The sequence below is a fragment of the Nomascus leucogenys genome, chromosome 14 (assembly GCF_006542625.1).
Source record: "Nomascus leucogenys isolate Asia chromosome 14, Asia_NLE_v1, whole genome shotgun sequence".
NCBI lineage: Eukaryota > Metazoa > Chordata > Mammalia > Primates > Hylobatidae > Nomascus > Nomascus leucogenys.
Window position 1 is genome coordinate 55541436 of NC_044394.1, and position 21619 is coordinate 55563054.

General features: G+C 46.2%; 2 protein-coding genes across 2 annotated transcripts in view; one reads left to right on the plus strand and one right to left on the minus strand.

The window, feature by feature from the left end:
- The window catches only part of WIPI1 (WD repeat domain, phosphoinositide interacting 1), a 37908-nt gene that overhangs the window by 7300 nt on the left and 8989 nt on the right, over positions 1–21619 (plus strand). Inside the window, exons 4-8 of the mRNA XM_030828416.1 lie at positions 6232–6328; positions 14723–14820; positions 15484–15576; positions 16563–16633; positions 17599–17706. Coding sequence (XP_030684276.1) covers positions 6232–6328; positions 14723–14820; positions 15484–15576; positions 16563–16633; positions 17599–17706 — 467 coding nt within the window. The remainder of the gene's footprint in view (positions 1–6231; positions 6329–14722; positions 14821–15483; positions 15577–16562; positions 16634–17598; positions 17707–21619) is intronic.
- The window catches only part of ARSG (arylsulfatase G), a 155050-nt gene that overhangs the window by 1514 nt on the left and 131917 nt on the right, over positions 1–21619 (minus strand). Inside the window, exon 12 of the mRNA XM_030828414.1 lies at positions 10330–10453. Coding sequence (XP_030684274.1) covers positions 10371–10453 — 83 coding nt within the window. The 3' untranslated portion in view covers positions 10330–10370. The remainder of the gene's footprint in view (positions 1–10329; positions 10454–21619) is intronic.

Genomic DNA, 21619 nt, shown 5'->3' on the forward strand with positions numbered 1-21619 from the left:
GCTGCACTCTCTCCCTAGGGTACAGATTGGGCACTGCAGGGATGGGTCAGAGCTCTGGCTTGGACAGTCCCATGGGCCACCGCAGGAGCACCTTAAGTCAGAGGAGCGACTCTTCTGGTTTTGCCCTGGATAGTGGCATTCATTGCAGATGGTTGGGCAATACCACTTAGCAGGAGATGCCTGAGAGTGAAGTCGGGGCTCCCTGGGTCAGGAAAGATGCCCTTCTCCCACCACCTCCTCAGCTCTCCTGGAAGGCCTGCTATTCAGCCTTGGGTTCTCATTTTTCTTTTTCCCAGCTAACCCTTGAAGACTTTTTCTTTTTTGTAGCATTTTCTTTGTTGAAGGATTATTCTGATCTCAAATAGGCAATATGTTCTCTTTTAAAATATAAATTCTTGGCCGGGCGCGGTGGCTTACGCTTGTAATCCCAGCACTTTGGGAGGCCGAGGCGGGCGGATCACGAGGTCAGGAGATCGAGACCATGGTGAAACCCCGTCTCTACTAAAAAATACAAAAAATTAGCCGGGCGTGGTGGCGGGCGCCTGTAGTCCCAGCTACTCAGAGAGGCTGAGGCAGGAGAATGGCGTGAACCCGGGAGGCGGAGCTTGCAGTGAGCCAAGATTGCGCCACTGCACTCCAGCCTGGGCGACAGAGCGAGACTCAGTCTCAAAAAAAAAAAAAAAAACAAAAACAAACAAACAAACACAAAAAAATATATATATATATATAAATTCTTATTCAGTAAGTATTGGGGGTGTTAGCAGATTTCCTTTTGAATTGCTAAGTTTTCGTTTTGGGTTGTTGTTTCTGTTTTTGAGACAGGGTCTTTCTCTGTTGCCCAGGCTGGAGTGCAGTTGCACGATCTTGGCTCACTGCAGCCTCCATCTCCCAGGCTCAAACAATCCTCCCACCTCAACCTCCTGAGTAGCTGGGACTACAGGTGGGCACCACCATGCCTGGCTAATTTTTCTGTATTTTTTTATAGTGCAAGGGTGTATTCGTCTATTCTCACATTACTATAAAGAACTACCTGAGACTGGGTAATTTATAAAGAAAATAGGTTTCATTGGGTCAAGGTTCTGCAGCCTGTACAGGAAGCACGGCAGCATCTGCTTCTGGGGAGGGCTCAGGGAGCTTTGACTCATGGTGGAAGGCAAAGTGGGAGCAGGCGTCTTAACTGGCAGGAGCAGGACCAAGAGATGGGTGTGGGGTACTACCCACTATTAAACAACCAAGTCTCGTGAGAACTCACTCACTCTACAGTACCAAGGTGGGGGATGGTGCTAAACCATTCATAAGAACTCCGCCCCCCTCCTCCAACACTGAAGATTACAATTCGACATGAGATTTGGGGAGGGACATATGGATCTGAACCATATTACAGTGTTTCCCCATGTTGCCCAGTCTGGTCTCAAACTCCTGGGCTCAAGGATCCTCCTTGGCCTCGCAGAATGCTGGAATTACAGGCATGAGCCACCACGCTTGGCCAAATTACTGTGAAGGCAGGGACTGTGCTGGTGTGTTCATTATTATAAGACCTGGTAGAAAAGACAGTGCTTGGTAGATACGTGCTTATAAATATCTGTTTCCTGACTGAGTGTTAAATAAGTAAATAAACAAAGAGATTCTTTATGTGACCAGGCAGATTTATCTATTCAATTAAGTATTCCCAGAGAGGTTGCTGCATTCATTGAGGACAATATTTTCTTCTATCTTTGTCTAAACTCTTAAGTACTAATTAATTTTTTTTAACAAATGAGACAAATAAATGCTTTTTAAATTTATCAGAAGGAAGGGATTGTTTCTTTGAGTTGATCAACTCTTTCAAATGAAAATCCACTTAAGTGCATCTAAAGCAGTGCAGTGAAAAATAGCTGGAGAAAGAGAAGTGGGACCTTTTAAGTAGGGAGTAGCAGGAGTGAGAAAGAAAAGAAACCCGCATTCTTGGCAAGGGAGGGAAAGGCAGTTTGCGAGTTTTCTACTTGAAGGCTTTTAGATGAAATTCTTGACTCAAGTGTTTTCTTTGAAATCTGTTGGTAGCAGATTAAGTTTCGCTGCTAAACTTTTTATCCTTGCATATAGTAGTAATCTGTATACAAGGTTAAATGTCTGTTTTTGGCACCTGATGGTCTTTTTAAGATTGTTTAGGCAAATGGTCTGTAAAGACTGGAACCCTCAAATAGCATCTATTATATTTGCTTATATGATTTCTCTCTTTCTGTCTGGTATATTCATTACCAAATGGGACAAGGAAGGCCTATTTGAGTGTCCGAGTCTGTTAACCTTTAGGTGCCAGCCTCCCCTTAATATAATACTCATTAACTGTGAGGTTCTCCTCCCCCACCTTCTAAAGAACACTGATGCACCAGGAACTGTCAGCAATTCACGGCAAAGCCACGAACCAAGATCTAACAGTTCTCGGAACCAAAATCTAACATCGGAACCAAGATGAACATCGGTTCATTGGAACCAAGGTCTAACAGTTCTCCCTTCCTTTAGCATTTCTTCTCTGGCAAGAATGACTTGAAACAGATCTGGGAAGTATTAGGGGTTTGCTTTTCTTAAAACTTTCAGGTTTGGGACTTAACTTTTGGTTTAAGTAACTCAGCTGTTGCAGCCTCTCCTGCCAGGTAGGGATTCTGTGGTGTCTGGCAGGACTGCCCAAGGGCAGTATGTCCTGTTCTATAGCACTCAGTCTGCTACTTCCTCAGGCCTTCAGACAGCACCGTTTCTTTTTTGAAAAATGGAAAAAATTAAAGATTTGTATAAGGAGTCATAAGCATCCAAAATCCCTTTTATCTTTTTTTTTTTTTTTTTTTTGAGATGGAGTCTCACTCTGTTGCCCAGGCTGGAGTGCAGTCTCAGCTCACCTCAACCTCTACCTCCCATGTTCAAGTGATTCTCCTGCCTCGGCTTCCCAAGTAGCTGGGACTACAAGCACCTGCCACCATGCCTGGCTAATTTTTTGTATTTTTAGTAGAGATGGGATTTCACCACGTTAGCCAGGATGGTCTTGATCTCCTGACCTTGTGATCCACCCACCTCGGCCTCCCAAAGTGCAGAGATTACAGGTGTGAGCCACTGCACCCAGCCCCAAATCCCTTTTTTCTAAGTATATAGAAAGGAAAGGGCCGAGTGTGGTCCCAGCACTTCAGGAGGCTGAGGCAGGAGGACCGCTTGAGCCTAGGAGTTTGAGTCCAGCTTGGGCAATGTAATGAGACCTAGTCTTTACTAGGTCTTTACTATAAAAATAAGTTAGCTGGGCATGGTGGCACTTGCCCATAGGCCTAACTACTTGGGAGGCTGAGGCGGGAGGATTGTTTAAGCCCAAGAGTTGAAGGCTGCAGTGACCTATGATCACGCTGTTGCATTCCAGCCTGGGTGGCACAGCAAGACCCTGTCTCCATAAAAAATAAAAATTTAAAAATGTAAAAAAGGAAGAACACTTAGGAATTGTCATATGTTTCATTTTTAGTTAATGTTATTTCTCTTGTATTGAACTGAGGAAATATATTTTATGGAATAAAGACAATAAACCAGCTGTATGATGTATTTAGATTTGCACACTTTTACAGTTCTTTTCCAATCTGCTACCACGGGCCCTTGCTATCCAGGTGGAGGCTGATTGGCTGGAAGCCTCTGAGGCCAAATGTGCGGTGTTCTAGGGCAGATGCTATAAATATTTTGTAATTGATAAAAGGAGTTATTACTTATAAAACCTAGAAAAGTAGATGAAAGTCAAAGCAACAGACAAGGAGCTGAGTTGAAGGCAAGGCCATGGTTCTATGGGGGCTGAAAACTGATAGTTAAAAAAGCAATTAGCAGCATCGTGCCCACCCCAGAAGCATGCTGTCACACGAACTAAGAGTCCATCCTTGTTCCCTCCCAGTGTTTTCTCTCTGTTTCCCTCTGCGTTTAGTCTTATCTGCAGCCAGCATGAGGGTGACCTGAAATTCAGCTGAGTGGGCCGCAGAGCAGATGGTGCCGTCAGAGCTCTTGGGAAAAAAACGCAGATCAGATCAGATGGGCTAGATGTAGATGCTGTTCCTACAAGAGGCATATGTCAAGGCCCCGCTATCCCAGGGATTGGGTGTGGGGCTGGGAGGGGACACAAGAGGATATCAGAAACCTCTGAACCGAAGCAAGCATAGAACCGCATAGTTCTAACCATAGCATGTGCTGGCAAAAGGCACAGTGATTGGATAAGTCAGAGAATATTTCACGGAGGAACACTCATATTTATCATCAATTTTGAGACCCTGTTAGAATTTTTTAAACCCTCAGTTCCCAGTCTCAGACCTATGACAGAGCCTTAGGTAAAACTGAGAAAGGGCCGGGCACAGTAGCTCACGCTTGTAATCCCAGCACTTTGGGAGGCCGAGGCAGGAGGATCTCTTGAGCTCAAGAGGTAGAGACTAACCTGGACAACATAGTGAAACCCGGGTCTCTATAAAAAATACCAAAAAATTAGCCAGGCATGGTGGCGCACACCTGTAGTCCCAGCCACCCGAGAGGCTGGGGTGGGAAAATGGACTGAGCCCCAGAGGTTGAGGCTACAGTGATCTGTAATCCTGCCACTGCACTGCAGCCTGGGTGACAGAACGAGACCCTGTCTGAAAAAAAAAATTTTTTTGAGAAAGGTGTTTAAATGTTATTTTTCTGCTTGGTTAACACTGATGACCTTCATCATTCTGAATCATGGATAGTCTTCCTTGGGGAACAGCAGGGCAGGCTTTTCCCAGGAGCAGAGCCTGCCTCTTTTGTGTGGTATTTTTTGGTACCTTCCCTTCCAGCTGATGTTCCCTGAAATAAAAGGAGCTGGCTGAGAGCAGTGGTTCTTGAGCCTCCGTGTGCATCGCAATCACCTGGGTATTTGTCTAGAAACTTCCCAAACCAGAATCTCTGGGGAGAGCCCAGGGCTTGCTCCTTGGACAATTCTGGTGCTCATCCAGGTCTGAGAAACACTGGCCTGAGGGGAGCCAGGTCAGGCATGTGCAGGGGTGGTTGGCAGCTGCTCAGATGTGCAAGGAGCTGCCCGACCAGAAATGCCTTCCTGACACCTCCTCACCAGCACCGATGTCTGCCCTTGTACTGGGCTATGCGTTATATTCCTTTAAACGCCTGACACATCAACCCTGTGGCCTGTTTTCACTTAGCTGAGAGCACAGCCATTGGGAAGAGGCTCTGAACCTGACAAGCTTTCATTTGGAGAGGAAGAGAAGGGTCTGACAGCAGTGGGGAGAGGAAGCATCGGAGAGAGGAGCCCAGGGAGGAACAATGGGGACGTGGGGCACTGGGGTGTTCACATGAGGGCTGAAGCCCTTCTCCTTTTCCCTTTGCCAGGGCTGCAGATAGCGGCCCAAAAGCAGGCCTGGAGGAGAGTCTGAGTAGAAAGAAGTTAGAGGTGGTAATTATTCAGAGAGGGGTAAAACCTAAGATTTGGTAACGGAGAGAAAGCAAAGAAACCCATTTTTGTATAGGAGGGAGACCTGTGCTATAAACACTGAAAGGCAGCCTGCTAGATGGCAGGGGAAACTAGAGAGGGCACATGAAATTGTCTTACATGGCACAGGGGGTCTGATCAGAAAGTGTTCAGAAGTCCTGTCGAACGCAGTGGCTCAGGCCTATAATCCCAGCACTTTGGGAGGCCAAGGTGGGCAGATCACCTGAGGTCGGGAGTTCGAGACCAGCCTGACCAACATGGTGAAACCCCGTCTCTACTAAAAATACAAAATCAGCCAGGTGTGGTGGCACATGCATGTAATCCCAGCTACTCAGGAGGCTGACGCAGGAGAATCGTTTGAACCCTGGAGGCAGAGGTTGCAATGAGCTGAGATTGCGCCACTGCACTCCAGCCTGGGTGACAGAGTGAGACTCCATCTCAAAAAAAAAAAAAAAAAAAAAGTGTTCAGGATCCCTGTTCTAAGGAAAGAAGGAGAAGGAAGAGAGGGAGGGAGGAATGGAGGGAGGGAAGAAGGAAGGAGAGAAAAGTAAAAACAATCTTAATTTCTAATAAAATTTCTTAAATCTTGCATTTTATGCTTCTGTTCAGGTGGATAATTACGTGTCTATGTGTGTACATCCATAAACATAATCTTCAAAATGCGTCATCAAAATTCTGCTTTAGGCTTAGAATCAAGTTAGGACTCATATGAAAGATGAATGATTTGGATTTGGTCAGTGCCTTTGTAAGGAACGGTTCGGTAGACTGATAAGTCTGTGTGATTACAGAGGCTGCTGGTTTGCCTAGAAGAGTCCATTTATATTCACAACATTAAAGACATGAAGCTGTTGAAGACCCTCCTGGATATTCCTGCAAACCCAACAGGTGAGCTCCAAAAATGGAACAAATGTCCCTCAAATTTCATGTCCGGGTGCTTCTTTCCCAAGCTTTATTTTCCTCCAAATTGCAAACCTGAAGCAGTGTTTGCTTTTTGAGTCTGAGTGAGGTTTACCTTGAAGCTTTGTCTTAATGGTAGCAGATTCAAATTATGTCAGGCTATGTGTCCTGCAGGGGGGCTGTGTGCCCTTCATTGCAGTCCAAGAATAACAACACCCTTCGTCTGGGACCCATATCAGCAAATGTGTCAAGGCACGTAAGGTAGACATGTAAAAGATTTCAAGCATCTGATGTTGAAAAGTGTTTACCCCTAATTGTTTTTTGTGGTTCGTTCAGTACAGAGTAGGTGTGATAATTAGAAGCAGGTTTCAACTTGGCGTGTCTGCGTGGCCAGCAAAAAGACAATGTGAGCCATAAAGAATATGTTTTATTACATGACAAAGAAATGTCTACTTTGACGATATGCTAGGATATTAAACCTTACTGAATTCTCAGGATTTAACACTATTTAATACATTTCTGGTGTATAAGAAGAGGAATGGTTTGGATTTGTTGTGTTGAAATAGCAGATGACATTATATGAATTCATCGAGCTAGGAGTAAACAAGAAAGAATTCTTTCGTTGTGTGGTAGGGTGAGGAGGAGTCAGCACCCTGGAACAATTTGTACATTTAATGACTCCAGATTAATATTTGCAGATTATATTTCAGTTTGGTATCATTGAACAACTGCTTCTATTATATTTCAGTTTAGTATCATTGAACAACTGCTTCTATTTGCTGTTTCTGAGTTATTTGGCTTTCACTGAATTTCAAGATCTATCTGGGTGCCATCCAAGTCACCTGGACTTTTTGAACCTTGGTTCCCTTATGAATAATACCGATCTCCCAGGGTTGGCTGAGAATTAAACAAGGTAATGTTTGTGAAAGTGACCAGCACAGGAACTGCCATGCACGAAATACTTCCGATGCCTTCTCTTCATTCCAATTCTATAAATGGCCCTTGGCTGTTGATTTCAGTGCTTTCACATTTCAGCCATGGCAAAAGGATATTTTAAAAGAACAAAGCCAGCTGGGTGTGGTGGCTCATGCCTATAATTGCAGCACATTGGGAGGCCGAGGCGGGTGGATCACCTGAGGTCAGGAGTTCAAGACCAGCCTGACCAACATGAAGAAACCCTGTCTCTACCAAAAAAATACAAAAATTAGCTGGGCATGGTGGCGGGCGCCTGTAATCCCAGCTACTTGGGGGGCTGAGACAGGAAAAGTACTCGAACCCAGGAGGCGGAGGCTTCAGTGAGCTGAGATCGCACCACTGCACTCCAGCCTGGGCAACAGATCGAGACTGTCTCAAAAAACAATGAATAAATTAAAAACAAATAAATAAATGAAAGAACAAAGCCACTGAGGCCATTAAGGAGTTCTCTGAGATAATGACTTTGAAGCATATTTTCTGAAAAGGAAGATGGTACATGAAGAAGCTGTGGGTGGTAAGTTTTTCCCTTAGAAATAGAGGCTGAAATCATCTGGACAAGTATCTATTGCAGACATTCTTTGTGCTTGGCACCATAGTAGGCACCATTAGGCAACCTCATACCAGGAGCCCAAAATCTAGTTGTCATGAGTTCCCTTCAACAGTCTGTCTAAGGTGGTCTGAGACAGGTGCACCAGCAGCCTTTGGCAGGGGTGGAACTATGTTTAACTCTGGGGTGCGGACACAGTTGAAGGGAGCATGTGCTCTTCTGATGAGGAATGAGAGGCCCCTGAATCTGCACAGAGCTTGAGGCTGGCAGGGCCTGAGCTGGGCCTTCAGGGATTTGGGGAGGGACATCGGGCATGCAGAAAGCTAGAAGCTGCCTGTGGCTCTCAGTTTCTCTGAAGAGAGGGGAGTGGACAGTAAATGCCACTTACTCCTCACACCTGTTGCACACTTGACCCCCAGAGGACAGGGTTGCTTCAGGACTGAGCACCCTCCCTTGCAAACAGATGTTTCTCCTTTTTTTTTTTTTTTTTCTGAGACACAGTCTCACTCTGTTGCCCAGGCTGGAGTGAGGTGGTGCAATCTCAGCTCACTGCAACCTCCACCTCCCAGATTCAAGCGATTCTCATGCCTCAGCCTCCTGAGTAGCTGGGACTACAGGTGCCTACCACCACACCCAGCTAATTTTTTGTATTTTTAGTAGAGACAGGGTTTCACCATGTTGGCCAGGCTGGTCTTGAACTCCTGTCCTCAAGTGATCCGCCCGCCTTGGCCTCCCAAAGTGCTGGAATTACAGGCGTGAGCCAGCATACCCAGCCACCATTTACTCTTATTTTTTAGCAAATATAGTTGTTTTTCTGTAGTTCAGAAAACTAACTGGTTGCCTTACTTTCTGCAGCTTAAACAGAGAGAAAATAAGCTTTAAAAGTGCAGGGCTATTTGTGTTCCACGTTAGAGACAGTGTATATTGTTTGTAAAGGGAATCAGTTTTATCTCAAGAAAAATTAGAAGCAATGGCAGAGACTTCCTCTTTCTCAGATAAAAGAATACCTTTTATGAAAGGATCCAGGGATAGGTGGAGTATTTCTTCTGAAAGACCAGGAGCAGGTTGACCAAACTGTGTCTCTTTAGACCTCTGATGTTCTTTGGAGATACAGCCCAAGGTGTTTTAAATGCTCACGTTTATAATTATCACCTCAACTTCTCCTGAGCTCCCTTTCTACTGCAGTAAAATGGAGATGATCATTTTTAGCCCCCAGAGTTGCCATGGAGAGCGTTACCTGAGGTCATGGCCTGGGTGGGCAAAGGTGGGTCCGCCCTGTCCATGCGGGCAGTCAGACTCACTCCCCAGCCCTCTCCGTCCCGTAGGGCAGCCTTGCACAGGTCAGAGCTGTGCTTCAGTGACATGACCAGGTCCTCACTCGGGAACCTTCAGAGGACTCCGCACTGCCAAAATCATGAATACACACTCCCCAGAGGCCAGGAGTCGCCTTATCTGTTCTCATCCTCTAGTTTATTTTCTGAACAAAGGAATAAGATGGAAACTCTGACTGTTGATTTTATAAATCCTTGCTAGGTACAGAAGGAAGACAGAATCACTTGTCTAATTGTCTTCAGCACACAAATTCTGAATGCATTTTGACTTCATAAACTACAAGTAAATTAGCTATACAGAGTTCGCCTGTTGCCTCGCACTTGGTATCTAACGCAGCTGTAAATTTCCTTTTTTCTATCTGTTTGTGTCATGCCCATTCCTGTTGTGTCACAGATTGCAGGCTGTTTCCTTTAAAGAGCTTGGCCAGACAGGGGCTTGAAGTTAATTTCCTGCTAGCACAGCAGTCTGCTCTGAGCAGTCAAGGGTGGAAATCTCCCTGAAAGTCCTGCCAACAGCAGACTTCCCAGCGTGGAGGAGGTGGTCACAGAGCTGACCACCTTTTATGGGATATTGAGGGAGCGTTCTATACCACACAGCAATGCAGATCATTGAACAATTCATGGTTTCTTCCCCAGCAAGACCTCTTTCTTGCTTGAAAATGGTAATAAAAGTGGTATAAATGCTTCCCTTTTGTAGGAGCATAGGGCATTTGCTGTACAAAGAAGATTTCTTTCTGTTTTTGAAAATCGGAAAGCGTAACCTGAGACATTAATCAACTCAGAGGGAACTGCATTTTATTTTATTTTATTTTTTTATTTTATTTTTTTTTTTGAGACGGAGTCTCGCTCTGTCGCCCAGGCTGGAGTGCAGTGGCGGGATCTCGGCTCACTGCAAGCTCCGCCTCCCGGGTTCACGCCATTCTCCTGCCTCAGCCTCTCCGAGTAGCTGGGACTACAGGCGCCCGCCACCACGCCCGGCTAATTTTTTGTATTTTTAGTAGAGACGGGGTTTCACCGTGGTCTCGATCTCCTGACCTCGTGATCCGCCTGCCTCGGCCTCCCAAAGTGCTGGGATTACAAGCGTGAGCCACCGCGCCCGGCCGGGAACTGCATTTTATAAATCACTGTTAACTTACCTAAAGTTTGACATGCAATACTTTAAATACCAAGGTGAGAATCATTTAGAATCATGGGACTTCCTTTTAATTCCACTGATGATGCCATTGGTTCTTGAGTTGAGAGCAGGCACTTCTTTTCCAGCTGTAGAAGAATTACAGCCAAACAATTACAGTGGAATTATAGCTGCCAGTGACATGAAAATATGTGTCAAATCTATAACACGTCCAAAAGCCCCATCAGAACCTCATTCCTAGGTAGAAAAAAGACTGGAAGAAAATATGCTCAGATGTTCAGAACAGTGAAAAGTCTCTGGGTTTTAGAATTGTGGGTGATTTTTTTTCTCCTTATATTTTCTAGGCTTTGTGAATGTTCTACACCATCACTTTTATGTTATACAATAATATTTTTAAAGCCCATATCCTTCCTTAAAAAGGCTTTGTGTGACACCTGTAACAGAAAGAGGAGACTGGCGGAATGGCAATAGCCAAGCTAAGGAAAACTCTTCTTGCTTGCCTTGGGTGGTTCCCAGGATAGGAAGATACATTCATGTGGCTGGTTGGATTTTTCTGACACTTGGGCCATAGGGAAGTCACAGTAGGCTTTTCTGGGGGCCTTCATTAAGTCTGTAAGGCTAGGAAGGCAGGATTCCTTGTCTAAATTCAGATGGATTGGTAGAGGTGCGAGCCTGGAGGCAAAACTGTCAAATAAGTGGTATGTGTCAGAGTATGCCTGCCTTCACTCTTATCCTTTGTCCCTTTCTTGTTAGCATCTAGTGTCATCCAGTTCTATAATAGGTATTACAGCAAGTTCAATGTTAGCTTAGAAAGTTTAAACCTTTCTTCCCTTCTGGGAATATTTGTGTTTTAACATAAAACTCTGAAGCACAGCTGGAGGTATGCGTCCAAGGCTTCTGCTCCAAGACCGCTTAGCTCTCTCTGCCACAAAGACACGCCCAGTATTTTCAGAGGGAATAAGGAAGAAACAAAGGCTTGGCATCTTGGAGTGTTAAATCTGGAAAGACCTCTGTATCACGGTAGCCTTCATTTCACAGACAGGAAACAGGCCTGAAAGAGCCGCAAATAACTCGGCCAGAGTTTCACAGTACATAGCAGACCTCAGTCTTGAACTCATGTCCTCAGCCTGTCTCTAACCAGATAAATATTCCTGAAACATGCCTTCAAATAAAATTTGAAAGTCTTTTTTGAGATACAATTCACATCCTATACAATTCACCCATTTAAAATGCATGGTTCAATAGCTTTTGGTATATTCACGGAATTGTGTAACCATCACCACAATTAATTTTAGAGCATTTTCATTGCCCCAGAAAGAAACCTTGTACCTCTTAGCCATCACTCCCTATGCCCCCAGCCATAGGCAACCCCTAATCTACTTTCTGTCTCTATTAGATTATGGATTTCTCTATTCTGGACATTTTATATCAGGAGACTCATACAATATCGGTTCCTTTGTGACTGACTTCTTTCACGTAGCCTAATGTTTCCAAGGTTCATCTGGGTTGTAGCATGTATCAATACTTTATTTTTCTTGCTGGATAATATTCTATTATAAAAATATATCACATTTTCTTTATCCATTTATCAGTTGATAACATTTGGGTTATTTCCACTTTTTGACTTATGAGTAATGCTGCCATGAACATTCATATACAAGTTTTTGTGTGGACATATGTTATAATTTCTCTTGGGTATATATGTAGGAGTGGAATTTCTAGGTCACATGAGAACTTTATGTTTAGCTTTTGAAGAACTGCTAAACGTTCCAGAGCACTGCCCCATTTTATATTCCCACCAGCGGTGCATAAGATCCCAGTTTCTCCATATCCTCACCAACATTCATCTGTCTTTTTGACTACAGTCATCCTAGTGGTTGTACAGTGGTATCTCATCGTGTTTTTAACACAGCCTTTTAAAAAACATATGTGCTAGGCCAGACACGATGGCTCACACCTGTAATCCCAGCACTTTGGGAGGCCAAGGCAGATGGATCACCTGAGGTCAGGAGTTCGAGACAGCCTGGCCAACATGGTGAAACCCTGTCTCTACTAAAAATACTAAAATTAGCTGGGCATGGTGGCACATGCCTGTAATCCCAGCTACTCGGCAGGCTGAGACAGGAGAATCGCTTGAACCAAAGAGGCAGAGGTTGCAGTGAGCCGAGATTGCACCACTGCACTGCAGCTTGGGCAACAGAGTAAGACTCCATCTCAAAAAACAAAGCAAAACATATGTGCTGAGAAACCTTCAGCAGTTACACACTGCATTTTTAAGGCCTTAATTCTTTAGTTTGGTACTCTAGTCCTTGTAAGATTTCCACAGTCTTCACATCTTCTCTGCCAGCTGCCTCTATGGGAACCCAGCACACAAGACAACCAGATCTCCTGACTGCCTTCCCTCCCCAGTTTCACAAGACTAGAATCCCTTCTGCCTGCCTAGCTGTTCCTGAAATTTCATTTGGATAGCGAAGAACTCAGAAAGGATGAGGAATTGGGGTTTCCAGAGCAAAACTGGAAATGGACAAGTGGCCTCTTCTAAGGCTCGGGCCAGGAATGACCTTGTATCGCCAAAGGGGTGACAGGGCTGCCAGAACATGCAGTTAAAGGTTCCGGGGCTCGGCCACTTCCTCCCATAGCTATGCATGGCAAGTGATAAGAGGACAGCCCTGCTGTGGACTCAGCAAAGCCAGAGCAGGAAATGAGACCTAGGTTCCAACTCTAAATGTTTACTTTATTTTTCCTTTGCTCCCCTTCCTCAGCAGATTAGTTAAGGTATATTTCAGCCTGACCTAAAGTTTTTCTTATACTTTTAGAAGAAACCCACTTAATATACTGACTTGTAATAGACACCAGTCACCTTTTTTTTTTTTTTTTTTTTTTAGAAAGGTGTCTCTCTTGCGTGATCTTAAAGTTTCTGGTAACACTTTGGTTTCTATGGAATTGCTGGAATTCACTGCTGTCATGTGCACCTCTATTCATCTAAACCATTGTTTTGAAAATCCTTTACTTAAATGCTCCCTCCTTGAATCCCCTTATAAATAAAAACAGCTTATGTTGGTTCAGTGGTTTGATGGGCTGTTTACTGTTCCGGAATATTGTTAAAGCATCTTAAATCCAAAATGTCCTCTTTATTTAGTTTGTCTCAATGTCTAGGCACACCATCTTGACTGCAGACGCAGACCTCAAATAAACTCCCACCTCGGGAGATGCCCATTTCCCTTATCAAGGCAGGACATTTGGCTCAGAAATTGCTCAGTTTCTTTCTTTCTTTTCTTTTTTTTTTTTTTTTTTTTTTTTGAGACAGAGCTTCACTCTGTCACACAGGCTGGAGTGCAGCAGCACTATCTTCTCTCACTGCAACCTCCACCTCCAGGTTTAAGCAATTCTCCTGCCTCAGCCTCCCGAGTAGCTGGGACTACAGGCACATGCCATCACACCTGGCTAATTTTCGTATTTTTAATAAAGACAGGGTTTCACTATGTTGGGCAGCCTGGTCTGGAACTCCTGACCTCAGGTGATCCAGCTGCCTTGGCCTCCCAAAGTGCTGGGATTACAGGCGTGAGCCACCATATCTGGCCTGAAATTTCTCAGTTTCTAAATAGGTTCTTGGCGGCTCCTCTTCTCCAACTTGAAATTACTGGCCAACAGTATATAATCGTCTGCAGAAAGACCAATATATACTGACCTTTCACAATAGGAAGATTTATTTCAGTTTTGAGGAAATCTCTTGTAACCCTAGAGGATAATGGAATTGGAAGAGAAGTAGATACTGTTTCAGAGTCCTGGGGTAAAATGTAAAAATGAGCTAGATAGATAGATAGATAGATAGATAGATAGATAGATAGATATAGATATAGATATATATTTTTGTGTGTGTGTGACGGAGTCTCACTCTGTAGCCCAGGCTGGAGTGCAGTGGCACGATCTCCACTCACTGCAACCGTTGCCTCCCAGGTTCAAGCGATTCTCCTGCCTCAGCCTCCCAAGTAGCTGGGACTATAGGCACGCACCACCATGCCCAGCTAGTTTTTGTATTTTTAGTAGAGGTGGGGTTTCACCATGCTGGCCAGGCTTGTCTGGAACTCCTGACCTCAGGTGATCCTCCTGCCTCAAAGTGCTGGAATTACAGGCGTGAGCCACTGTGCCCGGTGAGTCTCATTGTTTCACTGTAGCAAGGACACAGCCAGTGTTAAATCAGGAGGTCTTCTCCTGTGAAGTTGCTTTATTGGAACCCTTAATCAGAAGAATCATCAGCGGAAAGCAGTTGTCTACAAAGCCATTCCTCCCCTTGCCAGTAGGTGGCACTGTAGCTGTACTGTTTTCAGATGCCCTCTCCAGCCGTGCAGTCTCTCCCTTGGCCCCAGGCTTCTCATGTCCTGTTTCTTCTTTGCCAGGTCTATGTGCTCTCTCTATCAACCATTCCAATTCTTACTTGGCCTATCCTGGAAGCCTGACTTCAGGGGAGATTGTGCTTTATGATGGAAACTCCCTGGTAAGTTGATGGTGACCTGGCTGAGCCAGCCCACCTGCCTTGGCTGTGTGGTCATGGAAGGAGATAGATAAGGACGCCCTGCCGTAGGGGGCTGGAGGCGGTGGGAGTAAGCAATACTGCGGTAGTCATTCAAGAGAAGGTGATACTATTTCCCCTCGGGCTTGCTGTCAGTCAACATCACCATAAGCCAGCTGGCCAGGCCAAGTCAGACATCTGCAGGATAATGAATACCACTTGCCAGCAGGGGGCCAGATGTCTGCCTGAATGTGTCACCCTGTCCCCTGCCACAGCCTGAGACAGTGTGCAGGTGTTTCATATTCCCTGCCCTCTGAGGCATCCCTGAGCGGGACAGGATTGCTGTGGGAAGTTCCCTAAAGATGTGTGCAGGGCGCGCCTGCGACGGCATCACACTGCATCGGGCGCTCAGTTCATGGCCACCTTCCCGAGGGCAGGAAAAGGGATGGAAATGGAGTGGCCCTTGAAGCCGAATCTTGATTCACTAGAAAATGACACACAGCTTACATGCAGATGGCCTGGGGGACAGAGGAAGAGACAGGGAGCTGGACAAAGGAGGGAGAAAGGAGAAAAGAGGAAGGGGAGGGAGGTGAAATCCATCTTCCCTCTTCCGCAGCATCAGTATCCATTTTTTCTTTTCACCAACAGAAAACGGTCTGCACTATTGCTGCCCATGAGGGGACACTAGCTGCCATCACCTTCAATGCCTCAGGCTCCAAACTAGCAAGTGCGTCTGAAAAAGTGAGTCCACTCCCACCAATGCCTCTGTCTGGGGTTCGCTGGATGGCTCCTGCCATGCCCAGGGACGGGATGGAACGAGCCTGGTGACATGAAGACTGACTGGTCTCTGGGCCCACTCAGAATTTGTTTCAGAGGGAGAATTTCTGGCCTCTGCATGTGTGGTATATTCATGCATTTGTTAATTCAATAGGCCAGGGGCCTGCACTATGCAAGATACAAGACACTTTGCATGAAAACTCGTGGTCTTATGAAGAAATGTACATGCACATCAGCCGTAGAGACAGACAGATGCTACACCTTATAAACACAGTACAGTGCAAACCAAATGCTTTACTTTGCTATTTAGAGAAATTGATATCTTCTGCCTGGAATAATCGGAGACAGTGATCCAATTTAATTTTTTTTTTTTTTTTTTGAGTCGGAGTCTAGCTCTGTCGCCCAGGCTGGAATGCAATGGCACAATCTTGGCTCACTGCAACCTCCACCTCCAAGGTTTAAGTGATTCTCCTGCCTCAGCCTCCCAAGTAGGCACATGCTGCCACACCTGGCTAATTTTTTGTATTTTAGGAGAGACAGGGTTTCACTGTGTTGCCCAGGCCGGTCTTGAATTCCTGAGCTCAGGCAGTCCACCCGCCTTGGCCTCCCAAAGTGCTACGATTACAGGTGTGAGCCACCACGTCTGGCCTCAAATTGAAATTCTAAGAAACCAGAGCAGTTGGGTGAACACACACACACACACACACACACACACACACACACACAGCCTTGGGCACAGGTGGAAAGGAAAAAGTAGACAGAGGGTGTTTAAAACATTTTCCAAGAATTGTTGATATGGCACATAAATATAAACGCCTCTATGCTCAACACGGTGTGCTTTCTCCTCAGAGACAGATGTTCAAAACCAATAAAACAAACTCCTCTCTAAAGGGACATCTCTGTGTGAAGCCATTAATGGTTATGAAATGTCCACCTGCTTTCTTTTCCAGGGCACAGTCATCCGGGTGTTCTCTGTCCCTGATGGGCAAAAGCTCTATGAGTTCCGGAGAGGGATGAAAAGGTCTGTGTTCAATGTCAAACCCATTTTAAAGTCCCCGCAGAAGTCCTGCAGGGGCCGCTGGCAGCTGTCTAGGGAGAGGACAGAGAGTGGTTCTGTGCCCTCCACTCACCTGGAGGAAGTGTAACTACTCTCCAGGTAATTGACTCCCAGGCTTTACTTAGGGCTCAGCAAAACTGAAAGCCGAGATGGCTGTTTTAACACAGTTCAGCCATGAGAGTCCGTTTTTGATGTGTGTGTGGGCGGCCGGCACAGGAGAAATGAGAGAGCCAGGGAGTCACAATCCAAAAATAATTTCTGATTTCCTTCCATGGAAATAAAGGACGACGTAAAGTGTGACTGTTTGGGATCTTATCGGATGTGGTTTGCAGCCAGATCAGTGCACAGAGCAACTGGAAGATTCCAAGATGCCAGGAAGTCACAGTTCCTCCCTTCTGCTGACAGAGGCAGGGCTATACCTTGTTTCTTCACACATAAATAAGGCTATGGGCCAGGCGTGGTGGTTCACGCCTGTAATCCCAGCACTCTGGGAGGCTGAGGCAGGTGGATCACCTGAGGACCAGCCTGGCCAACATGGTGAAACACCATCTCTACTAAAAATACAAAAATTAGCTGGGCGTGGTGGTGTGTGTCTGTAATCCCAGCTACTTGGGAGGCTGAGGCAGGAGAATCGCTTGAACCCAGGAGGTAGAGGTTGCAGTGAGTTGAGATCAAGTCACCGTACTCCAGCCTGGGCAACAGAGTGAGAGACTCTGTCTCAAAAAAAAAAAAAAAAAAAAAAGACTATGACCCTTTGTGAATCTTTCCGACATTAATTTCTAAATATGAGCACCACAATGTTTAAGGGATCTGGGGCTACCTAGGCTCTTCAGGATACATCTGATTTTCTTATAAAGCTGATCTCTAAGTTATAAGGCCATAACTCTCATTTCTCTTGCTCACTGACCCATGTGTTGCTGTGCTTGTAGGTATGTGACAATCAGCTCTCTAGTGTTCAGTATGGACTCACAATTCCTCTGCGCCTCCAGTAACACCGAGACGGTACACATCTTCAAGCTGGAACAAGTCACCAACAGGCAAGTACTGCACAGAGCACCAAATGCTCATTAAACGAAAGGAGTCAGGCCCAGGCTCTTCTACTGGCATGAATGATCTCTTTTCTTTCTGAACACCCGATCTTGGCTTTACTTGGGACTTCCCCTAAGTGATGGAGTGTGTGTTAGCAAAACTTTGGGGGCATGGTGCACAAAAGCAAAAAACTGGGAGCCACCCACATGAGTTCACATGCCAGCTCTGCCTCTTAGAAGCCAGGAGATCCTGGGAAGATAATTTAGATCTGTGTCTTTCAGTTTCCTCATCTGCAAAACAAACATAACAGTAGTATTAAATGAGTCTGCAGATCTGAAGTGTTCAGTATCGTGCCTGGCACATAGTAAGCACTAAGAAGTGTTAGCTGATGTAGCTGTAAATATAGCAATATATTTATTTATCATTGCTGCCAGCACCACCACTGAGTGCCTGGGAAGCACCTGCAATTTCTGAGGGCTTAAGAAGCTGGCTGAAAAGTGAAAGAAAAGCCTAAAAAGTGGATAAAATCTCCAAGGGAAGAGTAAAAAGAACTTCAGGGCAGACAATGAGCTTTGGGTTACACCTGTGCAGAATGGGGGTTGGAAAGTTCTGGAAAGACGGAGGAGTGAGAAGGGAGCAGCCCCCAGTGTTTCATACACCACAGCAGGGACAAGGATTCTAGAGAAAGAGTGCTTTGAAAACGTTACCCCAACCTGCAGGGAAAGGTAGCATCAGAACAGAAAGCCTACTGTATCTGGGGAATTTGTTGCTGGTACCCCTGGATGGAGTTTCAGAAGAGGAAGGTGTAGAGGCGGGGCACCATATCACACTGATACATGCTAACATATACGTAACAGAGGCCAGGCACCTTATCGCATTGATACATGCTAACACATATGTAATAGAGGCCGGGCACCTTATCACACTGATACACACACATACATGACAGAGGCTAAGCACCATATCACATGGATACATGCTAACACACACGTAACAGAGGCCAGGCACCTTATCACGCAGCTACATGATAACACATACACGACAGAGGCCAGGCACCTTATCAATGCTGATACATGCTAACACATACATGATGGAGACCGGGCCCTGTATCACACTGATACATGCTAACACATACATGACAGAGGCGGGCACCAATGCCCACTAGCGCAATGGAGGCAGCAGCGGAGTGAGGGCTGGCCATGTACAGAAGCCTGTGTTAGAGTGTAGCCAATGGTATGTGTCGTCGTTTCCCATTGCCACAGCAACAAATAACCACAACTTAAGGGCTTCAAACAGCCACATTTATTTATTTATTTATTTACTTATTTTGAGATGGAGTCTTGCTCTGTTGCCCAGACTGGAGTGCAGTGGCGCCAGCTCACTGCAACCTCCGCCTCTAAGGTTCAAGCAATTCTCTGCCTCAGCCTCTCGAGTAGCTGGGATTACAGGCACCTGCCACCACGCCCAGCTAATTTTTGTATTTTTAGTAGAGGTAGAGTTTCACAATGTTGGCCAGGCTGGTCTCTAACTCCTGACCTCATGATCCACCCGCCTCAGCCTGGGTGCTGGGACTACAGGCAAACAGCCACATTTATGATCTCATAGTTCTGCAGGCAGAAGCCCAGAATGGCAGGACTGCGTCTTCTTCGCAGCATGACACAAGGCTGAAAGGGAATTGTCAAGATTTTTCTGACTTGCCCTTCTGCCATCTTCTTCTGCCACCAGTTGGAGAAAGCTCTGTTTTTAAAGGCACGTGTGATTAGAGCAAGCCCACGCTGCCTGAGGTCACATGAGCCATGTCACATATCACAGCCATGGGACTGATGTCTCCTCATCTCTACAATCCTTGTCTCCCCTCACCCCCGGTGGTGTATGAAACACTGCGGGCTGCTCACTTCTCGCTCCTCCATCTTTCCAGAACTTTCCAACCCCCAACCTGCACAGGTGTAACCCAAAGCTCATTGTTTGCCCTGAGGTTCTTTCTACTCTTTCCCTGGAGATTATATCCACTTTTTAGGCTTTTCTTTCACTTTTCAGACAGCTTCTTAAGCCCTGATCTTTTTTGGAGCCTTAATTCATCATCTGTTGTCATGGGTTTGAGCACTGGAGGGGCGGCTGAGCTGTTAAGATGCCGTTCAACCCCAAGGTTCCATGAGTGAGTGATCCCAGTTGCTGCTGCAGCCCCGCCTCCACTGGGGATTATTATCAGAGATTCATTGCCCACTCCAGGCTCTCCCATTTCTGTCTGTGAGCACAGGTGACCAGGAGCAGAACCTCCAAGGTGTTCTGGGTTCTCCGCTCAACCTGTCCACGAGTGTTCACATGTCCCTGGTGGTTATGGCTCACATGGGCCTCCTCTCAGCCTGTCCACAGGGTGTTCATATGTCCCCGGCAGTTACGGCTCACACGTGCCTCTTCAGCCCTGCTTCACTGGCCAGGGCCCTTAGCTGTGTCTTTAGCACCTCGTGCTGGTCCAGCCATTACTCTTACATTTGGTCTGACTTTCCAGTCTCTTTCAACCAATACCAATCCATCCTATATCATCTTGCTGATTAATCTTCTGAAAATGTCCCTTTGAACATGACACCTCCTCCTCAGACACATTTATTCCCCTTTGACCTTGGGAATGAAGTCCCAGCTCCTCCCCGTCCCCCTGAGTCAGACCTGCTGCAGAGCCCAGCAGCCACCACCCCCAGAACCTCCTCATTTCCTCCAGCCGCAGAGACACCATCCCATAAAACAGCACGTGCCACGTGCCAGGCTCCATGCTCAGCCCCCAGCATCCTTAGTTCTCCCAGCAACCCTGTCAGGAAGGTCGTGATGATGATTCCTGCTTCCCAGATGAGGAAATCTGGACACGGAAACGTTAAGGAACCTCATCCGCCTCTCCCCTCCTCTGTGGTCCTGGACTAGCTCCTGCCTGGACCATCTGTGCAGCACCTCATATTAACTGCTCACGTTGTTTTTCTTTGTATACACCCGTGCTCTCTCAACCTGGAATGCAGGGTCTGGATCGTACCCCTCTTTGTAAACCCCAGCCCGGAGCACAGGGCTGTGGGACAGTCCATACAGGGATGTCTCAGGATGCTTCAGATCACAGAATCCTAGCAGTGCACTTAGCATAGTCACTTTCAGATGAGAACATGAAGGGCCCAGAGAGGTTTGTCCGAAGACCCCCTAGCCCATTGGTAGCATAGTAAAGAATACCTCCCGGAGCTCAGAGCTGCAGGGTGAGCTTCCCACCAGGAACTAATCCAACAGACAAACAGCCTCTCAGCAGTTGCCTGCTCCTGGGAACTCACATGGCAGCTCTGGTCCTCAATGTGCCACCCTCTGTGTGGGGGCTGTCTCTCACCAACAGAACAGTCACCCCCTTTGTCTGGCAGAGGCCTTGGGATGAAGTTCCATGACTGCAGGTGACATTCCAGGTCCCTTTGCATGATCTCTGTCACTACGCATGCTGGGCACCTGGGTGACTCCAGGGTTATCTACAATCAAACATCACCCAAAGTGTCTTGCCCGGAGGTTTGCTACCCACTCAGTCTGGCTCAGAGGGCCTTCACGTTGAGATCTGTCTGTTCTTCCATGAGCCTGGCACAGTCCCGAGCTTATCTAATGGTACCTGGGTATCGAGTCCATCTCACTCTCTACCCTAACTCTCTTCTGGAAATCTAGGAATCAGACTAGTCATCAGATAAACCTTCTTTAATAGGGGAAAGCAGTAGCATTGGGAACCTTTTAACAGCTGTACAATGGCTCTTCTGAAGAACAAACAAGCCCCCGATGCTCTTTAGTTATTGCCGGAATAATACGTCCTGGATTGTTCTCAGTGGGCAGAACATTATGCTAAGGCACAGTCTCTCCCTGCTGTGGGGAGTGTGGCTAATGACGCTTGGGTGTGGAGATTCCTGGGTGCATGTG